At 42.3% G+C, this 25,751-nt stretch overlaps 1 protein-coding gene and 1 long non-coding RNA gene across 2 annotated transcripts in view; both read right to left on the bottom strand.

Annotated features, from left to right (window-relative positions):
• Window positions 1–2,699: 2,699 nt before the first annotated feature.
• LOC308594440 lies at window positions 2,700–6,003 on the bottom strand. Its single transcript, XR_014011481.1, has 3 exons — window positions 5,846–6,003; window positions 4,745–4,964; window positions 2,700–2,814 (listed from the first exon to the last, which is right to left on the bottom strand). It is a non-coding gene; the product is annotated as an uncharacterized lncRNA (long non-coding RNA).
• A 3,689-nt stretch (window positions 6,004–9,692) lies between these two features.
• Window positions 9,693–25,751, bottom strand: part of ANTXR2 (ANTXR cell adhesion molecule 2) — a 153,185-nt gene continuing 137,126 nt past the window's right edge. Inside the window, exon 17 of the mRNA XM_081207149.1 lies at window positions 9,693–13,086. Coding sequence (XP_081063275.1) covers window positions 13,048–13,086 — 39 coding nt within the window. The 3' untranslated portion in view covers window positions 9,693–13,047. The remainder of the gene's footprint in view (window positions 13,087–25,751) is intronic.

The following is a 25,751-nucleotide window of genomic DNA, read 5'->3' as shown; positions in this document are numbered from 1 at the left end:
TTATCCTCCTTGAATTGAGAACTACATAGTACAGACCTGTTTTCTTGAGCAGCTTGGTGTGGACTTCAAACAATTACAGACGACCATGTGTACTTACTATGTAAGTGCTACTTACATAGATTATTGTTATTTGCTTTGACTTTGTAAGAGGATTTGTATGGATACATGACTTGACTGATTTAGATTTGATGGTCTAAATAGAGGGAAAGATAAAGAGCTGATTTGAGCTGATACACTGTACAGTCAAACCTCAGTTCCCAAACGCCTCCATTTTTGAACATTTCGGCTCCCGAATGCCGAAAACCCGGAAGTAAGTGTTTCGGTTTTTGAACGTTTTTCAGAAGCTGAATGTCCAACGCAGCTTCCGCTTGAGTACAGGAAGCTCCTGCAGCCAATCGGAAGCTGTGCCTCGGTTTTCGAACATTTCAGAAGCTGAATGGGCTTCCAGAATGGATTGCATTTGAAAATCCATGTTTGACTGTATGAAGTTTTTATTACTGTACTTATTTATATAAACTGTGACTTTTTGTGATTGTGGAATAAATAAGGCTTGCAATGTTACTGTGGCCAAAGTCCTTTTCAGACATTCACATCAGGTGTAAACATGGGGAGAGAGGCTACAGGTTTGCTTTGCTCTCCATTCATCCCTCTCGTTCCTCTCCACGAATTTGAGGAGGACAGCTGCCTGAAGTGGGGAGCCTCCTGTTGGCTTTTAGAAGTGAGAGCTGGAAATTTATAGAGCAGGACCTGGAATGTCAACCAGGCCCCACAGGCCACATTGGGGCTACATCTCGGCCAGGTCTTCAGAACAGGAAAGCAACATAGAGTGCTGGACCAAAGGACACTAATTTTTTGCTCTCGGCCAAGTCAGTTGGCTCCCAGCAGAGACTAACAAACAAGTGTCCCAGTTCTGATCAGTGGTATGTTGGAGGGTATTACACACATACATACTGCACTACCCCAGTCTATGTGGGAATGTTACCAGGGTCCACCTTGTTTCGTTAAGAGCTTTCCTGAAGTTGGCTCAATGAGCTCATAGACAGAAGAACTCCCTGGAGCCTTAAAAATGGTCCTTCATGGTTCCAAAAACGCTCTTACAAGTGGCTGTGTGTGTATGCAGGACTTTAAAAGAAACAAAAACCAGTAGCATAACTTGCATTTCATGCAAAAACAAGGTCTCTTGAAATTTGAAAATGGTACTCAGTGCAAAGTGGAAACTAAAGTTCTTCAAGACATTGCATTGCATGAAAACACAAGAACCCTGATAGACTATCAAGTCCAGAATTCTGTTCCCACAGTGGCCAACAAGATACTTATAGAAGCCCACAAGCAGGGCAGGAGCACAATAAATGCTTATGACCCCAGCAACTGGCTTTCAGAGGCATCTTGCCACCAGTGTTGGAGGTAATGTATAACTACTCTATTCTGAACTTAAAAATGGAAAGCGTAATGTTGGTGGTCAACAAAAGAGGTTTAACGACTCTCTCAGGGCAAATCTAAAAAAAAAAAAGTAGTCTAAATACTGACAACTGAGAAACACTGGCCTGCGAGAGCTCCAGTTGGAAAACAGCCTTTACCAAAGGTGTCATGGGCTTTGAAGACACTTGAACTCAGGACATAAGGGAGAAACGCGCTAAGAGGAAGGCACGCTTGGCCATCACCATGATCAACCTCCTCCCAGAAACCTATATCTCCACTGTGTAAGGACGTGTGGATCCAGAATTGGCCTCCACAGTCACTGACAGACTCACTGTTAAAACCATGTTCATGGAAGACAATCTTATTCGGCTACAAGGAACTACCAAAGAAGAAGAAGATAACCATCATGCCTAAGTAGCCATAGATATTCTCATTCTGTATGACATTTCTCAGTCCCTTTTAAATAGGCATTCCACCTTCGTGGCCTTACTGCCTCTTGTGGAAGCATTGCCTGATGCCAACCGTGTCATCATTTCAGTGCCAGGCAAAAATGTTCGTGCTTTGCCAGCCATTTGGGTTGTGATATTGTCCTATTCATCTCTGTTTACAATGGTATTCTGAGTTTTTTTAATTGCATTTTCAAAGTTTGGTTGTGAATCATTTTCTGACTTTTTTTTAATGGAAAGCAATGTACAGATTGTCTAAGCCTGACCTAACCTTACTAACCCCATCCCATATTTTAACTACGTGGTGTGTGAAATAGTACGTTCTTCTGTCTGCTTGAATGTCCCACCATTCAGCTTGATTGGGTGACCTTGGGTACCTCTGCCGAAATCCACACAACTTAAGGACTTAAGGACGCAGTGAAGCATCTGGAATCTTTGATGAAGGACGTTTAATGAATATTTCAAATGAATAAATAGAATAAGTCCCATTGATTAGGTCCACCTAATTTTCTTTGGATTGCACCCAAAACCTTTCATTACAATTGAATAATTATTGCAGAACAAAATTGACAACAGTTTTTTCAGGACCCCCTAGTACCACGAAACAGATGGCACCTCCGGAGGATCAAAAATATATAACAATTTTAATTGAGCCAATTCAAAACAGATTTGCAAAATAAAATGGGACATGCCAGGTCTAATAAGTATCTTGTTGGAAATGATGACAAATTCTATAACTGCACAATAGATATTAAGGAGATGTTCATTAGCAAATGTAGCATTAACAGGCTTGATGTAAGCTCATAATTTTTGATACATACCTTTCTACCTGATTTAATTCCCTTTGGTTGATACCGTTTTACTTTGTGCTCCATTTTGACATTCGATGTCACCTTGATCATATCATTCTCAAATTTCTGTTATTCCAAGCTTGAGCCTTCTCGTTCCTCTGAAGCAAGTAGAGCAGGGAGAGTGGAGCTTGGTTCTGCCATGACAATCAAATCTCCATTTACAGGAAGAGGAAGGGAGGTTGCCGGCCCAACTCTTGAGGAAAACCTCTTAAAGAAACAAACACGCTATCTGAAGCTGTTTTGCCTTGGCAGCTTTGGAAGCTGCAGGAGCATTCTGTGATATGAGAAGCTCTTCCCGTTTTTCTGCTTTCTGTATAATGCCCAAAGCAGAAATGCACACAGCAGATCTCAGTGGGAATATACCACATCTGGTAAGCATGGACAGTACTTGTGTGACTTTGAGATGCACCTGTATAAATAAAGCTCCTTTAGATGCAGACAGCACATCCAGTCTCCATAGAAGGTTAACCCTTGCTGATCCCCAGCTCATCTGCACTTATGGTGGGATTGATAAGATTTGCACTCAAGAATTTATTTATGTATGCTACAGCGGCTGTTAGGATCCTTTTAGCCCAAAGATGGAAGGATGACAAGATGCCAACGAAAGAACACTGGCAACTCAAATTGATGGAATATACAGAGATGGCAGAACTTACGGCAATATTAAAACAGGACAACAAAGACTTTTTAAAAAGTTTGGAATGTAGTTATTTTATATATATACAGAAATATTGTAAAGAACTAGACTCACTAGCAGGTTTTGAGCAAACACTTACAATTAACAAAATAGAATGTGGTAGATGTTGAAAAATGATGTGGAAATAAACAAGTAGAATATGGGATTTAAACAGTTTGACATAAAAGATTTTGGAAGAAAATAGAGTTTTTAGGTAAAGAGGAATGATTTTAAGATTAGATTAGAATATGCGGAATGAGAAAATATTAGAAAGAACCGGAAGGGGGAAGTTGAGGGAAGTCTATGGGTGGGGCGAGGGGGAGGGGGGAAAGGGGATGTATGCATACTTTCTTATGTGATTTATGTTGATGGATTAAGCTGATTAAATTGTAAAATTCAATAAAAAAAAACTTTTTAAAAAAGATAAGATTTGCACAGGAATCTAGTCTCTGAGCTATTGGAGGTGCAATGCTAGCCTGCAAGTCTTCTTCACTGGCTTGCCAAGAGATTTACAGCTTGATTTGGATCTGAAACACGTGAAGGGAAGAGGAAACACTAGTGATTCATGTGAAATCTTGGTGACTTGTGCATGTGCAGCATCTCTAGTGTAAAACATTGTTTTCTTTAATCTTTTCTATCCCACCCCCCACCCGTTTGCCCTAGGATGTTCTCAAAGCAGCTTATTGTTAATGCATTGGTTCATTACAGCCCACATATCTCCCTACAGCAGGGGTAGGCAACCTCAGGCCCATGGGCTACAAGCAGCCCACAGGGGTCGTTTAACTGGCCCCCGAGCCGCCCCGAACCGAGCCACCCACTTGGCAAGTCCCCGCTTGCTGCACTAAACCAGCGCAGTGTGGCACTCACTTCTGTGGCGCCAGAAATCTCTTCTGTGCATGTGCAGACACCGGTAATTGCGGGCGCTTGTGTGCTCGTGCAATCTGACCCATGGAGGGATCTCCGCTGATGAACTGGCCCAGGCGAGATAAACCTTGCCGACCCCTGCCCTACAGGGAATGCTCCTACTTTGACTACAACAGAAGTCATTCAAGCCAGTGTGGTGTAGTGGTTAAGAGCGGTAGACTCGTAATCTGGTGAACTGGGTTTGATTCCCCGCTCCTCCACATGCAGCTGCTGGGTGACCTTGGGCTAGTCACACTTCTTTGAAGTCTCTCAGCCCCACTCACCTCACAGAGTGTTTGTTGTGGGGGAGGAAAGGAAAGGAGATTGTTAGCCACTTTGAGACTCCTTCGGGTAGTGATAAAGCGGGATATCAAATTCAAACTCTTCTTCTTCTTCCCTCCGCAAACACATACCACCCACCCAACTCCCATTTTATATTAACTGAACACCTGCAGATTCCATGGAGGATGCCCAGCTATGTCTCTCTGTTCCATCGGAATCAGAAGAGGTGCTTCAGGTGTTAGACCTGCACTTGGAAGTGGTGATAAGCTGGATGTGAGCCAATAAATTGAAGCTGAACCCTTCAAAGACGGAGGCATTATGTGTTCCAGGTTCCTGGGCGCATGAAATGAGGAGCTGGTCTCTTCTGGATGGGGTTGTACTCCTACCCTGCTGGAAGGAGCATGTACATAGCTAGGGTATGCTCTTTGTTCCCACATTATTACCAGAGAGTTTACGTTAGTGTTTAAAGACCGAAATGGCCCTGAATAGCTGAAAGACCCTCTTACATGTTGAGATCAGCAGGGTGTGGAGCAGTCTCTTGGTAGTTCTACCATCCTCAGAAGTTTACACCTTGTGTGGTTACATTACATTTCAACTGTGCGCTTCATGAAGAAGTACGTATTTCCTTTTGCCTATTTCGGCAAAACCTTCCAACAATCAGCTTCACTGGAACGTCCCAGAATTTAGTACGTTTATAATGATGCTGAATGTCAATCAGCATGAACAGACCTTCATCAATGCAGCAGTCCCATAAACTCAGACTATTTTGTAGGGCCAAATCAGTGTGTATGTGCCAATTTGTCTATCTGAAGAGTAGGGCAAATTTCTCCAGAATTTCTCTTTTTATTTAATGAGCCAGTGTTATGCAAACAATTACATAAGCATTTAAGAATGGATGGCATGGAAAAAATATATATAAGGTGGAAATCAAGCAGCAGAAAATATATTATAGTTATATGCTAGCCATTTCCAGCCTTGGGCTTTTTCTTTCCCCCACCCAGCCTCTCCCCAGAACAAAGCTGTTTATGGCATTTTCTCATTCTTTCTCCTTTAATAACTAGCCTGAACTGTCTCCTTTGTTTAAATCTGGGAGATGAATGTTCAGTGAAAACCCGCACCACTTTCTGGTTAAATTAAATACCAGGTGAAACAGAATGCTTACAAAATAACGATTCATTTAACCTCAGATAGGCACCAACTAATTAAATCATCATATTACCAGAATGAGTAAATACAAACTTGATGCGGCAAAGATTCTTGAAACGGACCCTTTTCTGCCAACACTGTTGTCACCATTGGTTATTCTTTGCTGATAAATCATCCTAGGGTTGCCTTTTTCCCACTGATGAGTTTGTTATTCTTTCTTTCTTTCTTTCTTTCTTTCTTTCTTTCTTTCTTTCTTTCTTTCTTTCTTTCTTTCTTTCTTTTCTTTTCTTTTCTTTCTTTCTTTCTTTCTTTCTCTTTCTTTCTTTCTTTCTTTCTTTCTTTCTTTCTTTCTTTCTTTTAAAAAACATAGTAGTGTTCTGGAACCTCCACCTCTTCCTCACACATGACTTGTTGTTGTTGTTGTTGTGTCATGTCATTTTTTATTTTTTGCTTTGAAGAAAAAGTGGAATATTTACGCCCCAAATCTGTGCTCTCAAATGCAGGGCATAAAATCAAGCCCAGGGTTGCCTGCACAAATACAGTGGTACCTCGGGTTACAGACGCTTCAGGTTACAGACTCCGCTAACCCAGAAATAGTACCTTGGGTTAAGAACCTTGCTTCAGGATGAGAAAGAAATCATGTGGTGGCAGTGGGAGGCCCCACTGGCTAAAGTGGTGCTTCAGGTTAAGAACAGTTTTAGGTTAAAAACGGACCTCCAGAATGAATTAAGTTCTTAACCTGAGGTTCCACTGTATGAGGGATTCATAGAATCACAGAATTGTAGAGTTGGAAGGGAGCCCGAGGGTCATCTAATCCAACCCCCTTCAATGCACGAATCTCAGCTAAAGTATCCATGACAGATGGCCACTCAGCCTCTGATTAAAAACCTCCAAGGAAGGAGAGAGCCCACCACTTCCCAAGGCAGACCGAGCAACTCTTTCGGAAAGTTCTTCCTGATGTTGAGTTGGAATCTCCTTCTTGTAACTTGAAGCCATTGGTTTGACTCCTACCCTCCAGAGCAAGAGAAAACAAGCTTGTTCCCTCTTCCTCGTGACAGCCCTTGAGATATCTGAAGGTGGTGCTGTGGGTTAAACCACAGAGCCTAGGGCTTGCCGATCAGAAGGTCAGTGGTTCAAATCCCCGTGACGGGGTGAGCTCCCGTTGCTCGGTCCCTGCTCCTGCCAACCTAGCAGTTCGAAAGCACGTCAAAGTGCAAGTAGATAAATAGGTACTGCTCTGGTGGGAAGGTAAACGGCGTTTCTGTGTGCTGCTCTGGTTCACCAGAAGCGGCATAGTCATGCTGGCCACATGACCCGGAAGCTGTACGTCGGCTCCCTTGGCCAATAAAGCGAGATGAGTGCCGCAACCCCAGAGTCGGCCATGACTGGAGCTAATGATCCGGGGTCCCTTTACCTTTACCTTGATCACATCTCATCTCAGTCTCCTCTTTTCCAGGCTAAACATACTCAGGTCCTTCAACCGTTTCTCATAAGGCCTGGTTGCCAGACCCTTGATCATCTTGGTTGCCAGACCCTCTTCTGCACACATTCCAGCTTGTCAATTTCCTCCTTAAATTTGGCTGCCCAGATTCCCATGGCCTCTTCTGGTGGTCAATCTCAGCAAGCCACCAGCAATACGGTAGTACAAGAAAACTCTAAGGTATAAAGGAAAACCCTTATTTGGTGCAGGCAAAGATTTCTTTGAAACAAGGAGGTGATGGTACCACAATTAGACACTTTCACCCTAACCCTAATTCCAAAGCTTCCGGTGCCAGCACAGCTACGCATTGGCAAAGAACTACCGCAAGATTTCTCCTAAATTTCATGCTGGGAGCAGGGCCAGAGGTATTCATTTAGGGTGCCACAAGAATGCCACACATTTTTTCCAGCAAAAGAACTGTGTTCAAATGGGCACAATCTATAGGACTGTGCATTGATTTATCAGTTATGGGTACAATTAGGCAGCTTTAAGCTCCACAGCTATCAATGGGCAAATGAAATTGTGTCCTTTAACCTGATGTGTTTAAATCAAGGGAAATTTCAGTGTTTATTTATTTGAGGTATTTATATATCTCTTGATCGCAGTGGTTTGTTGAATGATCATGCCCGCTGTATGCATTCTAAGCCTCTTGCAATAACTCACTAATGCACACTAGTTGAGTTCCATAAGGCTCATTGAAGTAAATGAATTTTAATCTTTGGTTAACACCAGCTTTTTCTCTCGTTTGTGAAACATTTCAACTATTGACAGAATACCAGTTCAACACAATAATGTTCCTTTTTAGAAGCACTCAACGATCTGCTTTCCTCACAAGGCAATTGTAAGCAATTCATATCCATGCATTATTTGTATGTGACCAACAATAAAATAATTGCTTCCTCATACAATGAAGATTAAGGCAGAAATACAGTTATGCGTACAAGGCTGTGTCTGGCTGATGAAATGGTATTAAAATTTGCTCTTCTCAAAATATGGTGAATCTAAGCGCAAGAGACAATTGCAATACTTTGAAGAACTTGTGATGTGTTTGTATATGTGTTGCTATGATTTGGGAGAAAAAGGAGAAGTAAAATATTTGCGGGGAAGCGAGGCAGCTTTTAATAGATTCCATTTCCCTATCTAGGTATCTGAGCTATGCATCAGAGTCCAACAGAAAACTTGGTATATTGTTCCTAGGGATGGGAGAAATTTGATTCAGTTCACATTTAAAGGTGCATCTACTAAATCAGCACTTTTGAAACAAGATGCAAACGAAAACACAATCATCTTTTGAAATTTGCACTTTGCTAATATAATTATGATGTATAAAAATGCAAAGTAGCTTGGAGCAGGGCTTTTAGTGTGACTGCCCCTATTCTGTGGAATAGCATTCCTGTCAAGATCCAACTTTCTGGATTTACACTTTCTGGAAACAGTAGAAAACAATTTTATTCTGACAGGTTTTCCCCAGGCGGTTAAATGTTTGTTTTTTTTACCACAAGCGCCTCCTTGTTAGGGTTTTAGTCTTTTTTAAACATGCTTGCTGTTTTTGTGTTTTCAGCTTTTTTGTGTTTTCAGTTTTTTATTCATGTGTCAATCACCTTGAGATGGTAGCTTAGAAAAGGACTAATACATCACTGGAAATACTAGTGTGCATATGAATGCATGTATTATAATTATAAATTAAATTTGTATACTGCCCTTCATCTGAGGTCACAGGGTGGTTCACGGCATAAAAACACAAAATACATCATAGAAGAACAAAAACAAACCAACAATCTCCTTGCCTTCCACAAACACATTCAACAGGTCACAGAATGTGAAAATAACACACGATAATGCATTCTATATGGGGAAATTGCAAACATGTTTATACTGTGCAAAAATGCATGCAAAACGTGTATATTGTGAGCAATTCGCACGAAAATGCTGATGAATTTTCATGCGGACTTTTTAAAAAACACACACACACACACACAAACTGATGTGGGAATATGGGCTATGGAACCTGAGTGAAAAATGAGAAAATAAAATACATTGGCTTGTGAATCAATTGGGGTTGGCCAAATAAATTCAGCCATCCCTAACCTGATGCACAAGCCAATATATTTTCATTTTAATGGTATTTTGGTAAGAAAAATAAAACTTGAGCTCCATTATGACTTGTATATTTACTTATTTAAGTGGGATTACTATGTTTGTTTTAAAATTTCACCATAGAATGTATTACTGTAATCCATTGCATTCACCTATTTTTCACAAGCCCTCATGCGTGTGCACACACAAATACACACAGGCCCTTCATGATGTTCCTGGGAGTCCTGTAACCCCCCGAGTCCTCTTCTGTACTTTAGAAATATACTGGAAGAAAAGTATGTCTTTATTTCCCCAAATTGTGCTGTTGATATCAACACCTGCATCTTACCAAAGTGTTATGACTCCATCATGAATGCCATGAAACCTCATTCAGCGATTAATAGAGATGACTCTTATAATTTTATAAACATATAGCTTTAATACATTTAATAAACTCTGTTAAATTAATAATGCTTTGGTACATTTGCATTGAAGCTCACTGCACATGAAGTTGGTAAACACACCCGTGATTATTATTTAACCAGGGGCTTTAAAAAAAGTAGGCATTAAATTATGTCCCTATTTCCATCAATATTTAAAAATATGCATTTCAGCTACTACATATATTTAAATATTGTAAGTATTTTTACATGAGTAACAAAAAAGGTTTCATAAAATAACGAACGCCATGCAATGTTAAACCCTGAGAAACCTTTGTTGTTCTGCATGAAGGACTATTATGATAAATAACCACATTTCAGTGTTTTATTTCTTGGAAATAGAAACTCATAAAGATGGAACTATATGATCAACATTAAATATGGCCCTTTGGAGCGCCACAAATATATTACCCATGTCTTCCTTTTAAATATTCGTTTTGGTTTTAGTTTTCTGCAACACAGAGCAATCATTTTAGAAAGAAAATAAAGAAATTGCTTTAAATATGCTATTTTACAGGTAGCCATGGGTGTGTCAAGGTTATTTGCTTTCCTAAACATTTCACTTCAAAGGCAAAATTTCATGTTCAATGTCTGAATTGATTGCAAATTTCACACTCGGTAGTTCAATATCTTGACCCAAATCTATAGCACCATTTCCCCAGGTATGTGCAGAGCAGCAAATCAGAAAATGTACATGGTTTGGTTTTCGCCGTAAGCAGAGGAAGTCAGAATTTACACAGACATAACCAAGGTTTTACAGTAAACTATAAATATCTGCTTGTGAAGGAACTGCAAGTGTTACATATTTTGGATATAAAACGGACAGCATCGTCGTACTCTGACCCCATCAAAAGGGTCTGCAGATCTGATCTTAGCTCCAATTCCATCCCCACTAGAGTCTGCCGAAAGTGATGGCGGCGGCACATTTTTCTGTCTTATTTACATTGCTAACACTGCGCATCGCCCATGCTGTAGCATCTGACAAATTTAAATAATTGTACAGCCAGCGTAAATCCCCTGAGTTAGCCTGTGACATGCCTTCTTGAAACTCATGCGATGACATCGGAAGGTGGGTCTCCTGGTCGAAGCCAGAAGCCAAGGAAGACGGTACCCCCCCCCCAGCAAAAAGAAGGCACTGGCTCTGGAGAGAAGGGCTTAAATAAAAAGAGTGGAATGACTTGTAGTAGCACCTCAGGTAAAGGATTTCATCCGTGCGAGCTCACACGGGGTGTTGGCAACGCTACCGGCGATGTCAACAATCTCCAGCCCAAAATAGCTGTTAAGCAAGAGGCTACATTGTGTGGCGGGAGTCTTGCTTTGGGAAGAGCCGCAAATTTGGCCATCAACCAAAGGGGAATTATTCCACGCCCCTTGGGATTTCAATGAAAAGCAACAAAGGGGATAATTAGACCAGCATGCACCCCTTTCGCTCTTTCCCGTCTTCCGCGCAGGCATGCCCACCAAACGTGAAATGTTCGCCTTTTCCCCTCAGACGTGATGGTTGTTGAACTTATTTTTAGTGTCATTTGATAAGCCTCCCTGCGCGCAGAGAGACATCCCACTGACCCAGCCACTGGTCATTGTCTATACCGGTTCCCATCAAAGTACGCGCACTTTGTCAGGTTTCGACTCGAATATCCATTTTGCATCTGAAGTACAGTATCGAAAGTGACTGGATCATTTGAGCCTTTTTCTTCAGCTGCTGCCTCCTTCCTCCCCCACAGTGCTTCCACTCACGCTAACATAATTTGGCACCGCCGACGTGACACAACACTGGTTTTTCCATTAAAAAAAATAATAATACATAGTTTGTCAACGTTTTACCAATGGCCGGCACTCCAGCACATTTAATTTATAAACTGAGGAAAGGAGACGCCTCGTCTCCCATCTCCCTCTCTCCTTTCTTGGCCCCAGTGTTGAATTTCCACCAAAGCATGGTACCCCCTCAAAAATCTGAGTAATGCGCATACAGTAATAGGTCATTCAATGTCAAAAGGCATAAAAAAGATGAGCAAAACCTTCACAGGCTGCTGCTTGCTGTTGCCTTTAATTATATTAATTAAACTTTGAAATTCTCATGCACAGAGAGTTGCTGGCTTGTGACGCTGAAGAGCCCTTGGAGATTTGTGGGGTGGGGGTTGGGGGTTGGAGAGGAGAGAGAAAAGGACCCTGAGATGCCAGCGCTGTGGCAATGGCTTTTTTCCAATCTTATAACAACAACAACAATAACAACAATACATAAGCCTAGAATGGCTAGGTATGTTTACAGAGGCGAATGTTTTCATGTGCTACTGAGTGCCGAGTGCAAAAAAGGGGGAAGTTAGAGAGGGAAAAATATCGGCCACAATGCCAAAGCCTGGGGTAGCGTCAGTCCCTCAATCTCTGCTTGAGATCCCTGGTTACAGGCTGTCTTCCTGTAGAATAACGCTCTATTAATTTTCCTTCCTGTCCTGGGTACATAATGAAAGAAAGGTGTCTTCAGAAACTAAAGGGCAAAGTCTCGCTTGCCACCAATACCTTGAGGCACCATGTCTACGATTTTGTCATGCATGTGCACTGCTCAGTGTTAAAGTGACAAGATTTTCAGTCAGAAGGTTCCCGTAAGGCACACTCCGATGGGCGGCAGTGGAGGGGGCTGGGATGGGACTTGGAAGGATTTCGTGACATGACATCGCTGAGAGGCAATGAACTCTTGCGTTTTCCCAAGCCTGGTGGGAATCTGAGTCTCCTGCCTGCAGCGAAGAGTTTCCTAGTTGAGTAGCAAGCGCTGTCGTCGCGTCCAAGAAACAAGGCAGTTCCCACTAGGGGCACATGAAGGCTCGAGTGCATATTGTTCAGCTACAATAACAACAAAAGCCAATGTCATTGGTCATTCGGTTGTGATTCCTGGAACGGATCTTTCGTTGAAAACCTAGACGCGCACACTTTATAACCTTTAGGCCATAGCTTAATGGCAGAATTATCTGCTTTGCATGAAGAAGGTTCCAGGTTCGGTCCCCAACATCTCTCCAGGTAGGATGGGAGAGATGCCCATCTGGAATTCTGCCAGTCAATGTAGACAATGCACCGGACCAATGGTTTGGCTTGGCATATGGCAGCTTCCTATGTTCCTAAATAATATAATACGGTAATGAATACTGCATGAGGTAACAAGCTGAGAAGAAAATGGCGGGCATCAGAGCTTAGTGTAGCAGTAGGTGGCTCGCGGTGGAATCAAATGCAGCAAAACTTCCAGGCTGAGAGGCTGAAGTTGTTCTGAGGATTTTGTTTAAGTGCTTTGTTGGCGTTCTTTGGTTGCATCGCAGAAGTGGTGGCTCTTTGCCTTCCTTTACTGAGATTGAACTCGGGTGAAGTTCATGCAACGGCCCTAAAAAGAGAGAAAAAACACAATGAAGGTGTTAGTGTGAATGGTGGTAATAACGACATTTTAAAAACAAAGACAGAATGGTTGGATAATGGATATAATCCTTTGGGATATAATCCCTGAGAAGGACCATGCTATGCTATTGTTGGCAATAGCTATTCAGTCTTTCAGATAACTGGAATCCTACAGAAACCCATAACATGAAAGAGAGAAAGCAACAGAGAGGCTCATGGCACCTTAAAGATTAACAAATTCATTAGCTTTTGTGGCCTACAGTCCACTTCATCAAATTTTGAAGCATAATTCAGGACAATACTTCATGCATCTGGTGACATAGGTCATATTCCACAAGTGTTTATGCTATAAAAAAAACCATTGTTAGTCTTTAAGATGTTACAATAATCTTTCTTTTCATTTCAGCATGTTGTTGTTGCTATGGTCAAAGTACCATGAGTAAGAAATCCCTGCTGATCTAATGCAGATCACCAAGAGATGTGCCACTAGATCCTGATCTACTTCCTGCCCAGGTGGGCAACCGATTAACACAACCATCCATCTGGGGGGAAAATTGTCAAAAGAGACATGTCGAAAGATCTGTCATTAATGGTTTCCCATATATTATTGTCTCTGAGCATTTAAACAATGCATATATCGATATTCAGTGGGAGACTCCATGGTTTGGTCTATCCTCTGGCTTTGCTGAAGACTAATCTGCAAATAAGGTTTGCTAACGACAAGCAAATGACACTACTTGTCTTCAAGGTTGGATATCTTATTGTGTAAGAACCAAAGGATTAACAATGGGACACTGTCCACGTTCTAACTTGGAGGGGCTTGATGTATTGGCTTTGGCTTATGTAAAGAACTCATGTCTGACATGCTCCTCTGATTTTGGCTCCAAAGAATAAAAATGAAGTCGGTCAGGTGATAAGCTTTCCGTGGATCAATTAAATCACTGTTTAAATCAGCATGGTAAAATACACTGTGTAATTTCTCACAGCCTCTTTCTCATAGAGTACTGCAACTGATTCTACAGCCATGTGGCTTCACGCATCAGATGAATTAGGTGCTGGCCAACAAAAGCTTATGCTAAGATAAAGAGGTCAGTTCCACAGAAATCGTTGGAGGTTTTGCTACAACCGACTGAATGCAGATATTTTTCTGGATCATTTAAGTACCATATACCCGATATCTCTAATAAAAAAATTTACCATAGTAAACTAAGAGCATAACTCTCTTTAAACACATTGTCCACGGTGGATAGATTAATGTAATCATGATTTGCATCATCACCCAGCAGAAGGCCTTGATTAAAATCAAGAGCATGAGCAGCTTGCTCAGCAACCAGGGCCACACCGGGTACGCATCATGCTCTGAAGGAATGTAGATTTACATATATTAGTTGCATGCAATTAACATAATTTGCGCAACACATTCAGGACCATGACTAGTGTCAGCCTACAGTTGGCGAAATTGCTGCTCTTCACGATCTAAACCAGAAACTGTTTTGAAATGTTTAGGTTGCTTTTGAACTAATTAACATACTGTAAGGCAATATTAACTAATATACTATACTTAATTGATTTTCCCCCCTTTCCCTGCTTTTTTTTCTTTTTTGAAAATAAAAATGATCTAGCGAAGTCCTAGTGAATGCAAAAAATACCCAGAATTTCAATTCACAGAAGAGGAAGGGAAACACCCAAACTCGGAGAGAGAGGATGGAGGATCTTCTTGCACTTGGAAGCCCAGAATAGCCCATGTGGATGAGGAAGGCAGATTCCACTTCTGACAGCAGAAGATATTGAACTTGTGCAACTCGGAATAATTGCCTACATCTGATCCCAGCACACATCTGTGCTCAGATGTAAAAAACAACACACGCCCCGCTTCTGCAGACAAATGCAAATGGCATATATGTCCCTGTGTCTTGCACCTCTGATGCACAGGTTTTGTGTGTGCTCATCAAGCAATTTTGGGGTGCATATCTGGATCAGGCCCACTGCTTTTAAATCCACTCTGCCTCTTCTTTTTTAAGTAAAATCTACACACTTTTTTAAAAAACAAATCAGTTACAAAAAGTATTCAACTAACTTTCACTCAGTAGACCCACTGAAATCAATGGACCTGAGTTAGCCATGTGCATTCATTTCAATGGGCCTGCTCTGGGTAAAAGTATGTTAAATACAAATTACGTGCCCCCCACCCCACCCAAACCATTCATAGAACAGTACCACAAAATAAATACAGCAATCCTAAACATGTGTGTCCACAGCACAGGAGTAATCTTTCTGCAAATGGGGTTGTGGTGGTGGTGTGCTTATCCTGAGGTTGAAATGTCCCATCCCAGGCCAGGATCTGACACAACCATTAGGTGATGTCAAGGTCCCCTGTTCTGTGGTGGCTCCCCGTTTGTCGAATGCCCTCCACAGGGAGGTGCGTTTGGCACCTTCAATATACCCCTTTAGGCACCAGGCAAAAACATTCCTCTTCGACCAGGCCTTTGGTCGATTAATATTCTATGTACAGCCTTTTAACTGTGGTTGTTTCTTGTTGTTTTCATTTTAACTATTTATTTGTGCTTTTACCTTGTACAGTGGTACCTCGGGTTAAGAACTTAATTCGTTCTGGAGGTCCGTTCTTAACCTGAAACTGTTCTTAACCTGAGGTACCACTTTAGCTAATGGGGCCTCCTGCTGCCGCCACCGTGCAATTTCTGTTCTCACCCTGAAGCAAAGCTCTTAACCCGAGTTACTATTTCTAGGTTAGTGGAGCCTGTAACCTGAAGCGTCTGCAACCCGAGGTACCACTGTATTCTTATCTTGTGATCCGCCCTGACATCTTATGATGAGGGGTGGTATATAAGTCTAATCAATCACTAAAATAACTGAAAATCGCATCGGATTAAAAGGCGGCGCCAAAAAAAGCACAGTGCAGCGCAGTCAAGGGACTGGAAAAGAGAGTGTTGTATGTACAATCTCAGTGGAGTGGGTTCCTATTACGGATTGAGAACTTTGTCATCTCAGTACAGTGGTACCTCGGGCTACAGACTCCGTTAACCCAGAAATAGTACCTCGGGTTAAGAACTTTGCTTCAGGATGAGAACAGAAATCGCACGGCAGCAGCAGGAGGCCCCATTAGCTCAAGTGGTACGAATTAAGTTTGAACGAATTAAGTTCTTAACCCGAGGTACCACTGTACTGTGTAAATCACAGCTGCATAAGTCATAGATATAGACCAGCCTTCCCCAACCAATGTTTTGAACAACAACTCTAACCATTGCTCACCATTGGCCATGCTGGCTGGGACTGTTGGGAATCACAGTCCAAAACATCTGGAGGGCACCACAGTTTGAGAAGGCAGGCACAACCACCAGAGACTACACCAGAATATTAAGACTAGCAAGATGCGTCCAGCTCCCTGAGCTTTCTTATTTGTCTCACAGAATATTCGCTGTGTGCCTAGATTGCCATAGCCAACAACTCTAGTGTTCTGATGGTAATGCCCTGACCCATTTTCACACGTTGACTGGGGATCTGTAACCCTGAGCGGAAACAAGTCGGGCTTTCCAAATTAGCAAACGAAATATATTATGAATATTCAGATAAGAACACACATATGCTAGGTTCATATTTACTGGAAGTCAAGCAACCTAATCTAATCTGAAGTTTGAATTTTGAATAGCATGTGAATGAAGTGAAGTAGACAAAGACTGCGGGAAAACTCCCTCTGACTTCCGTGGACTCTGATGTACATATGTTATGGTGAATGTTTGAAAACGGTTGATGGTTGACATTTACATGGGAATGTTGACAATCTCAGAACTCTGTCAAGGTCTAAAGAAATCAAGAGACACCACAGTAGATGTTGACAGTCATCTAAATGTGATTGTCAGCATTCTCTTGTGTATGTCACAAAAGTACACATACATGTATCTCTTTTCAGGAATCCACAAAATCCATCCAAGATTGTCAGCGCTCCAAATGCAATTGTAAATAGTCACCAACACCAAACATTTATGCATAATCCACAGCAGTAATAATAATAATAATAATAATAATAATAATAATAATAATAATAATAATACAACTTGACATTTATGGAATGTGTTCAAATATTAAAAGTGGCTTGCATATATTGCCTCCAAAATTGTTGGATGCGGTCAGGCATTGTGACAAACCATAGTTTTCACTGTGTATATATAAACAAGAAACTAAAATGCAAAGTAAACTATGTTTTGCTGAGAACCCAGAACAAAAGCTTCTAAACTCTCATTCACAGAGGAGAAAGAATGGGAGCTTAAAGCAGCTTGCGCTTGTAATGACAAACCATGGTTTGCAGTTAATCTGAATGCAGTTGTTGAGTCCATCTTTATTACTACTGGCTTGCAAATTGCAAATGACCAGTGTTTGACTATGAAACTAATTAGAAACCTCCCCAAATAGCTTATTTCTGTGTGGGAAGATGTCACATCACTGATCTCACTACTGTCCAGTCTGGCTCACAACAGTAACTCGAGATACTTGTTGCTGGAGATACTGGAAAATGAATCTGAGACCTTGTACAGTACATACAAAGGCCTTTCTATCTCCCCATGGTTCTTACCACCTGCCACTATCCAGCTACCAAGCGAACAGAGGGTTATGAGATATTCATCCATGTCAACAGAGCATTTTCTCTTTATGCATTCTCAATTTTATCTCCCCCCTCCATATTGATGGGCTTGCAGATGAGAGGCATTAAATCAAAACCGTACATAGAAGGGGGAATCTTTTTGTGAGCTGCAAGCCTGCTTTATCCGAAGGCAGGATGTTGGAAAAGACACAGAAAGTGCTAATTATCTTTGAAGGTCGGGGTGTTGTATCGCCATGGATGTAACAGCAAAGATTCCATGCCAGCGTAGAAAAGAACAAGTTGCACCTGTAGGTAATGGAATGTGACAAGGTTTGCGCTGCTTTGTAATGCATGCATGCAGAGGGCACATTAAAAGTTGCCACAGAAAGCCGGAGCAACTTCCTGGCGTTGAAATTAATTTGTTGTCCCAAATCCTACCCAGAACCCATTGCTCCTGATTCCAGTTCCACGCACATTTGAAACCTGAGGAGTGGAATTTGAAATTTAGTGCATAAGACTTTTAAAAATAAATAAATAAGAAGAGATCCAACACATTTGATCAAGGTAAATGTTCATACATCCCTTTTGCATGTGAACGGTGCCATTTTGGCTATATAAAGATCGACCCCCACCACTGAGCTTGGGGGGGGGATGCTATTGCATTATAAAGCTGTACAGTGGTACCTTGGGTTAAGTACTTAATTCGTTCCGGAGGTCCATACTTAACCTGAAACTGTTCTTAACCTGAAGCACCACTTTAGCTAATGGGGCCTCCTGCTGCTGCTGCGCCACCGGAGCACAAGTTCTGTTCTCATCCTGAAGCAAAGTTCTTAACCTGAAGCAATATTTCTGGGTTAGCGGTGTCTGTAACCTGAAGCGTGTGTAACCTGAAGTGTATGTAACCCGAGGTACCACTGTATATAAAAACCTTGCTCCTGTTTTTAGGGTCTTTCTTCTTGTGACATCCCTCTCTTTTGAATTGTCTCCCCAGAGTTCAGTTTAATTGTTTTTGGGGGTGTTCTCTCTCTCTCTCTCTCTCTCTCTCTCTCTCTCTCTCTCTCTCTCTCTCTCTCTGGTCAGATCAGGCACCCCCAACCTGCGGCCCTCTAGATGTTTTCACCTACAACTCCCATGATCCCTAGCTAACAGGACCAGTGGTCAGGGATGATGGGAATTGTAGTCCAAAACATCTGGAGGGCTGCAGGTTGGGGATGCCTGGGTTAGATTTTGTTGCTTGTTGTGATCACACCATGGGTTTTCTGTACAGTTTTTATTTTCTTCTATGTTTTAGCTTGGGAGGCCTTGGCTGAAGTACGACTAATGAACTATTTTAAATAAACTAGTGTTAGATATGGGATGGAATTCACTGATCGGGATTTCCCTCCTCCAGCACAGAAAAACGTGAGGAAGCTGAACCACCTTCTCATCCCCACTGCCACAGTCATTGCGGTGGCTTAATGTTACATTCATGACCTCTTACTCAATTAAACAATCAATACATCCAATTTGAATTCAGATGTATCATGCCTTGTAAATCATTGGGTCATAAACCTTAACAATACCAACATGCAGTCGGTATAAAATTGAACTAAATTAGTGTCTTAGGGCTACACTAATTAAAACATGAGTTATGCAGGCATCCCATGATTGTCTCATGAGTGATCAGCGTAGCTTGGGTGGGCCAATATGCTTAAGGATGCAGGTTTAAGGAACGGGACCTGTTTTGGAATCCTAAAAGAGATTTTAAAGCAGCACACATATTCGATGCCTTTATCAACCTTGAACTTTCCCCCTTACTATCTTGATAAAGCCAGGTGTTTGGAATCCTCTACAAGAGACCAGCAGCATAACGTTTAAAAAGAAAAAGAAAAACTGAGAGGAACTTTTGCAAGACACTTGTAGGATCACTCCGCCAATAATAAATAAAAAGGCAGTATTAAAGCCATTGGGTGACATCCAAAGTAAGTCATGCCCACGGAAATCACTGGACTTAAGTCCATTACTTTCAATGGGTTTGCCCTGCGTATGACTTCACATCTCCTGCTGTGAATATGATTAGTGCAGCGTGTAAGGCAAGCACCAGCCATTTCTAGTTTGAGTGACAATTCCCGTGAACTTCACTTTAAATTATTTTGGGGGTGCCCGTTATCTTGTGAAAAGGTGCCAGCTTCAGGAGGCACCGAATCAGTTGTGATCGCCCAAAAGAAAGAAATGCAACGAGTTGCTTGTCTTGTCGAAAGTCAATATTAACTTCTCTCAATGTTACTCTGATGTTTCCACAGAAAAAGGACCATCTTGGCTGTCTCTTGGTGCAGACCCGAGTTATCGAGCCTGAGCTTCCATAGCCATTACTTGGCCATCAACCACCACTGGCAGGACTGGCAGCAATAGATCTATGCTTATTTCCTTGACATCTGATGGGAGGGTGTTCCACAGGGTGGGCGCCACTACCAAGAAGGCCCTCTGCCTGGTTCCCTGTAACCTCACTTCTCGCTGGGAGGGAACCACCAGATCTATCTTAAGATCTATGCTTAAGATAATACTTTCACTCTTTTGCTAATCATGCTGTTTTTATTGTGTATTTTATATTTGACTTCCTTTAGTAATGTTTTCTTTTGAAATGTTCAATTTTTTTTTGTACCTTGGCTGCATTAAATGTGCATTCTGTAGCTGACCTCCTTTGCAATGTTTTGTTTTGAAATCTTTAACTTCCTGTTTACTGCTATACTTTATGTTCAACTTTATATCCAGCATGAAACTCTGGACAGCTGCTGCCAGTCAGTGTAAAAAGCACTGAACTAGATGACTGAATGCCCTGCCTCAGTATAGGGCAGCTTCCTGTCTTCTTCCAGCTAGACTGGTGACTGGGAGTGGCCGCCGAGACCATATAACACCAGCCCTGAAAGACCTTCAGTGACTCCCAGTACGTTTCCGAGCACAATTCAAAGTGTTGGTGCTGACCTTTAAAGCCCTACACGGCCTCGGTCCTGTATACCTGAAGGAGTGTCTCCACCCCTATCATTCAGCCCGGACACTGAGGTCCAGCTCCAAGGGCCTTCTGGCGGTTCCCTTTCAGCAAGAAGTGAGGTTACAGGGAACCAGGCAGAGGGCCTTCTCGGTAGCGGCACCCACCCTGTGGAATGCCCTCCCAACAGATGTCAAGGAAATAAACAACTATCTGACTTTTAGAAAACATGTGAAAGCAGCCCTGTTTAGGGAAGTTTTTAATTTTTGATGATTTATCGTGTTTTTAATATTCGGTTGGGAGCTGCCCAGGGTGGCTGGGGAGGCACGACCAGATGGGTAGGGTATAAGTAATAAATTATTATTATTACAGTGGTACCTCGGAACTTAATTCGTTCTGGAGGTCCGTTCTTAACCTGAAACTGTTCTTAACCTGAAGCACCACTTTAGCCAATGTCGCCTCCTGCTGCCACCGCGCTGCTGCTGTCCGATTTCTCTTCTCATCCTGAAGCAAAGTTCTTAACCCAAGATACTATTACTGGTTTAGCGGAGTCTGTAACCTGAAACGCCTGTAACCTGAAGCATCTGTAACCTGAAGCATCTGTAACCCGAGGTACCACTGTCGTCGTCGTCTTCTTCTTCTTCTTCTTCTTCTTCTTCTTCTTCTTCTTCTTCTTCTTCCATTCTCTCTCTTCATGTGAATGAAGGTAGGGGCTCTCTAGCTCTATGCAACTCGCCGAACAACTGTGAGATATCTATATATCACACACACACACAACTGACATAACTTTGCAGCACAGGCATACTTTTATCAGTACAACCCTCCCTTAACACACCCACCTGACTGCACTGCTGAGAGGTAAAATAGATCATGTGCACACTGCAAAAATCCTGAAGCAAGATTGCATGCAACCGTTTCCTCCGGGACCTCTAAGATGGCAAGACCTTATGCTTTTGGACAAATGAGCGATAAAGCACAAGGCACTGATAGCACAACAGTGCAGAACTAGTAAAAAAAAAAAAAAAATCCCAAGGTATTTAGTCGCAAGCATTTCCCTCTAACCCTGTTACATTTAGCATTTAGGAGCTGACATCACCAGCCCACTGCTGAACTTAAGTGTCATGTTTTCCAGTCTGGGAGGTGTTAACATTCTAGCAGCGTTAACATTCCCCTGTGCCTCCTCTGGCTCCCTGCACAGGATGTATTTCACTGCTATAACTGCTGGAATATTGGGCTCACCTCATAAATATCCATGGACACCTGCAGTTTAGTTTAAATACTGTATATATATTTAAACACAGGGAGTGGATTGATATATTTACTTTGGAAAGGGATTAGTAAACGCCAACACTCTAGGCGGCTTTGAAATGTGGCCAAAGTTTGAAACAGGCACTTCCTCGCGCAGAGTCTTTGGCTGACAAAAAGTCCTTCAAGAACAAAGACTAAGGCAGTCAGATTGTGTCCTTTAGAGGCTAACTCAGTCATTTCAGCACATACTTTCAAACAGCCAGATACATGCAATATTCACGGAAAGTGAGTCTTAAAAAAATTTAATTAAAAAAAACCCAGAACGTCCTTTTCAAAGGCATTCTGACTCTAGATTATTACTCCACCCAGATTATCACTGGTGGAGAGCCAGTGTGGTGTAGTGGTTAAGAGCGGTAGACTCCTAATCTGGGGAACCGGGTTCGCGTCTCCGCTCCTCCACATGCAGCTGCTGGGTGACCTTGGGCCAGTCACACTTCTCTGAAGTCTCTCAGCCCCACTCACCTCACAGAGTGTTTGTTGTGGGGGAGGAAGGGAAAGGAGAATGTTAGCCGCTTTGAGACTCCTTAAAGGGAGTGAAAGGCGGGGTATCAAATCCAAACTCTTCTTCTTCTTCTTCTTCTTCTTCTTCTTCTTCTTCTTCTTCTTCTTCTTCTTCTATTACCAGATTATTTCGTAAGGGATTATGTGTTGTATATCTTCCTTTTGTGGCTGTTAAGTTGCTTGGAGACCTTTGGGCGACAAGCAACTAACAAGTTTAATAAATGAAATAAAATGAATGCTAAAATCCTCCTTGTTACTTAACCGGGTGATGTTCCAAACTATGCCAGGGTGAGACACATGTCTCCCAGATTTCTATACTTCTGGATTGGTGGGATTCACAGGCACAAGACAGGCCTGGGAGTTGGAAATGGGTGGGTCAAATTCACTAGGTCTCTCTGCCCATATGCACACCATATGTTCCAAGCATTATTAACAGCCATGGCTTCTCCCAAAGAATCATGGGAAATGTAGTTTGCTAAGGGTGCTGAGTTGTATGGGGAATCCCGATTCCCTATTCAGTATTTATACCTGGTGAACGACATGGGTGAGGTTTTAAACACCTTGATGGGGAGGCTGAACAGGCTTGCTCACATGTTATGCAGAACACAGGCACATATGCAAAAATGTTTATGTGAAAGAAACACGGAAGTAATGTCATGCATATGAAATATTAAACGCATCCCTCGTCACAATTAACTGGAAGTAAATAAAACGGAATGGGCTAAAAGCAAACAATTCCAATTTCATCTTCCTAGCACAGTAAAGTTTGAACATACAAACATTGGGTGTGGGGAGGGGTGGAGGTAGAAGAGGAGGTTTATTTGGTGCCAAGATTTTGACTTTAAAAGCTGAGAGAAATTTTGGAGTGCAAGATCTACACCCTTGTGCAGATTAATTGAAACAAAGCATGTTTTCTATCTTACTCGTAATCCTGTACTCAAAACAAACACGAAAAGTCTGTTGATCATTATGGTGTCGGAAGCCTGCAGCCAACAGAAGGAATGATGCGCTCGCCACAATATACTGAGGTTCTACGAAAGAGAGTTATTCCAGAGCTGGAAAAGAGGTATCCTGACGGTACTGGGATATTGCAGCAGGACCCCACATCGAAAGTGGTGAAGAAATTCATGACAGAGCAGCAAATACAGGTACTTGATTGGCCAGGGAATTCCCAGGACATAAATCCCATTGAGAATTTGTGGGCTATATGCAAAAGTCGCCTCTGTGCTGTAGACTGTACGACTATGGAGAAGCTCATTCAGGCGCTGATTCAAGTGTGGCACAGGGATCCGAAAATCAACAGTGACTGTTTGAAACTAGTAGACTCCATGCCAAACCGTGTTCAAATGCTGCTTAAAAATGGCGGAGGTCATATCCGTTACTAATGTACGTATATGTGAGTTTTGTACATGTATATGTGAGTTCTGTACGATAAACTGTATTGTTTGTTTCAATTAATTTGCACAAGGGTATATGTCCCAGGAACCCAAGTGCCCTGCAGAGGATCCTGCAACCTGGGTAATGAAACAAGGGCTGTGTTCTGCTGCAGAAAGGGTCCCAAGAGAGTCAACAGACTCTTATGGCCCATGGTGTTTTTTTAGTTCACAGGCTGCTTTTAGAAAATGCTATTAAGGGCAGCTCTTTTATCCCTGCTAATAGTGCTTATTTTGTAACTGGGCATATGGACCTAACAACCGTGCAGCCACAGAGCATAAAGCCCTCACGTACGCGGTTGTCAGTCATTTAACCCGGTGAGCGCTGGGCCTGCAGAGGCAACGCAGGCAGTTCATACTGATGCACCAACGTTAACAGCTCTGTCACCACTAGAAGAGCAAAGCAACAAACAAATCAAGGTTATTTTCAATGGTGGGCTTTATCTGCCTGTGCTCAGAATGAGTTATTGGGTGGTCAGGTAAGAGAAGCAATGAAGTTTCCTCCGTTGGTGAACTGACCTGGGATCTTCGGATGTAGGGTGGTACACAAATTTAATTAATAGTAATAATACTGTAACAGAAAATGTTCATAAACAAACTGATTTTACATGTAAATCTAGGACCGATTAACCATTAGTAGTGAAACTGTATACAGTGGACCCTCCGGATATAAACTGAATTCATTCATAGAATCCTAGAATCATAGAATCCTAGAGTTGGAAGAGACCACAAGGGCCATTGAGTCCAACCCCCTGCCAAGCAGGAAACACCATCAGAGCACTCCTGACATATGGATGTCAAGCCTCTGCTTAAAGACCTCCAAAGAAGGAGACTCCACCACACTCCTTGGCAGCAAATTCCACTGTCGAACAGCTCTTACTGTCAGGAAGTTCTTCCTAATGTTTAGGTGGAATCTTCTTTCTTGTAGTTTGGATCCATTGCTCCGTGTCCGCTTCTCTGGAGCAGCAGAAAACAACCTTTCTCCCTCCTCTATGTGACATCCTTTTATATATTTGAACATGGCTATCATATCACCCCTTAACCTCCTCTTCTCCAAGCTAAACATGCCCAGCTCCCTTAGCCGTTCCTCATAAGGCATCGTTTCCAGGCCTTTGACCATTTTGGTTGCCCTCCTCTGGACACGTTCCAGTTTGTCAGTGTCCTTCTTGAACTGTGGTGCCCAGAACTGGACCAGTACTCCAGGTGAGTACATTCCGGGGGTCTGTTTGCACCCCAAAAATTATGTAAACAGAGGAGCGCTTCTGTGTACGCACACAGCGCTATCGAGTGCTTCTGTGCATGCGCGCAGTGAAACCCGGATGTATACACTTCCGGGTTTGCCGTGGCCATAACCCGAAGATTCCATATCCAGAGGGATATGTAAGTAGAGGTATGACTGTATTTTATTGAGTTTCAGAGACCAATGCATTGCCTATACTGTATATTTCTTTTGTTTCTATCCTCTTAATGTAGCCTGCCAACTCTCTGCACGCAACCCATTTCATTTCCAGGCCCATAACGTTCACTAAATGTTCACTGAGTGGTGGCAGAAGTAACAACAGGAATACAGCCCTAGTAACTGTAATAGTAACTGTAGCACAAGTAGCAGCCACAGTATGGGTAACTGCAGTAATAAAATATAAATAAAGTATGAATACTGGTTTCTGAAGGAAATCAGCCCTGAGTGCTCATTGGAAGGACAGATCCTGAAGCTGAGGCTCCCATACTTTGGTCACCTCATGAGAAGAGAAGACTCCCTGGAAAAGACCCTGATGTTGGGAAAGATGGAGGGCACAAGGAGAAGGGGACGACAGAGGACGAGATGGTTGGACAGTGTTGTCGAAGCTACC

Source organism: Podarcis bocagei (assembly GCF_964188305.1).
Source record: "Podarcis bocagei genome assembly, chromosome: 9".
Classification (NCBI taxonomy): domain Eukaryota; kingdom Metazoa; phylum Chordata; class Lepidosauria; order Squamata; family Lacertidae; genus Podarcis; species Podarcis bocagei.
The sequence above is the reverse complement of the archived record's forward strand: the minus strand, read 5'-3'. Positions and strand labels throughout refer to the sequence as shown.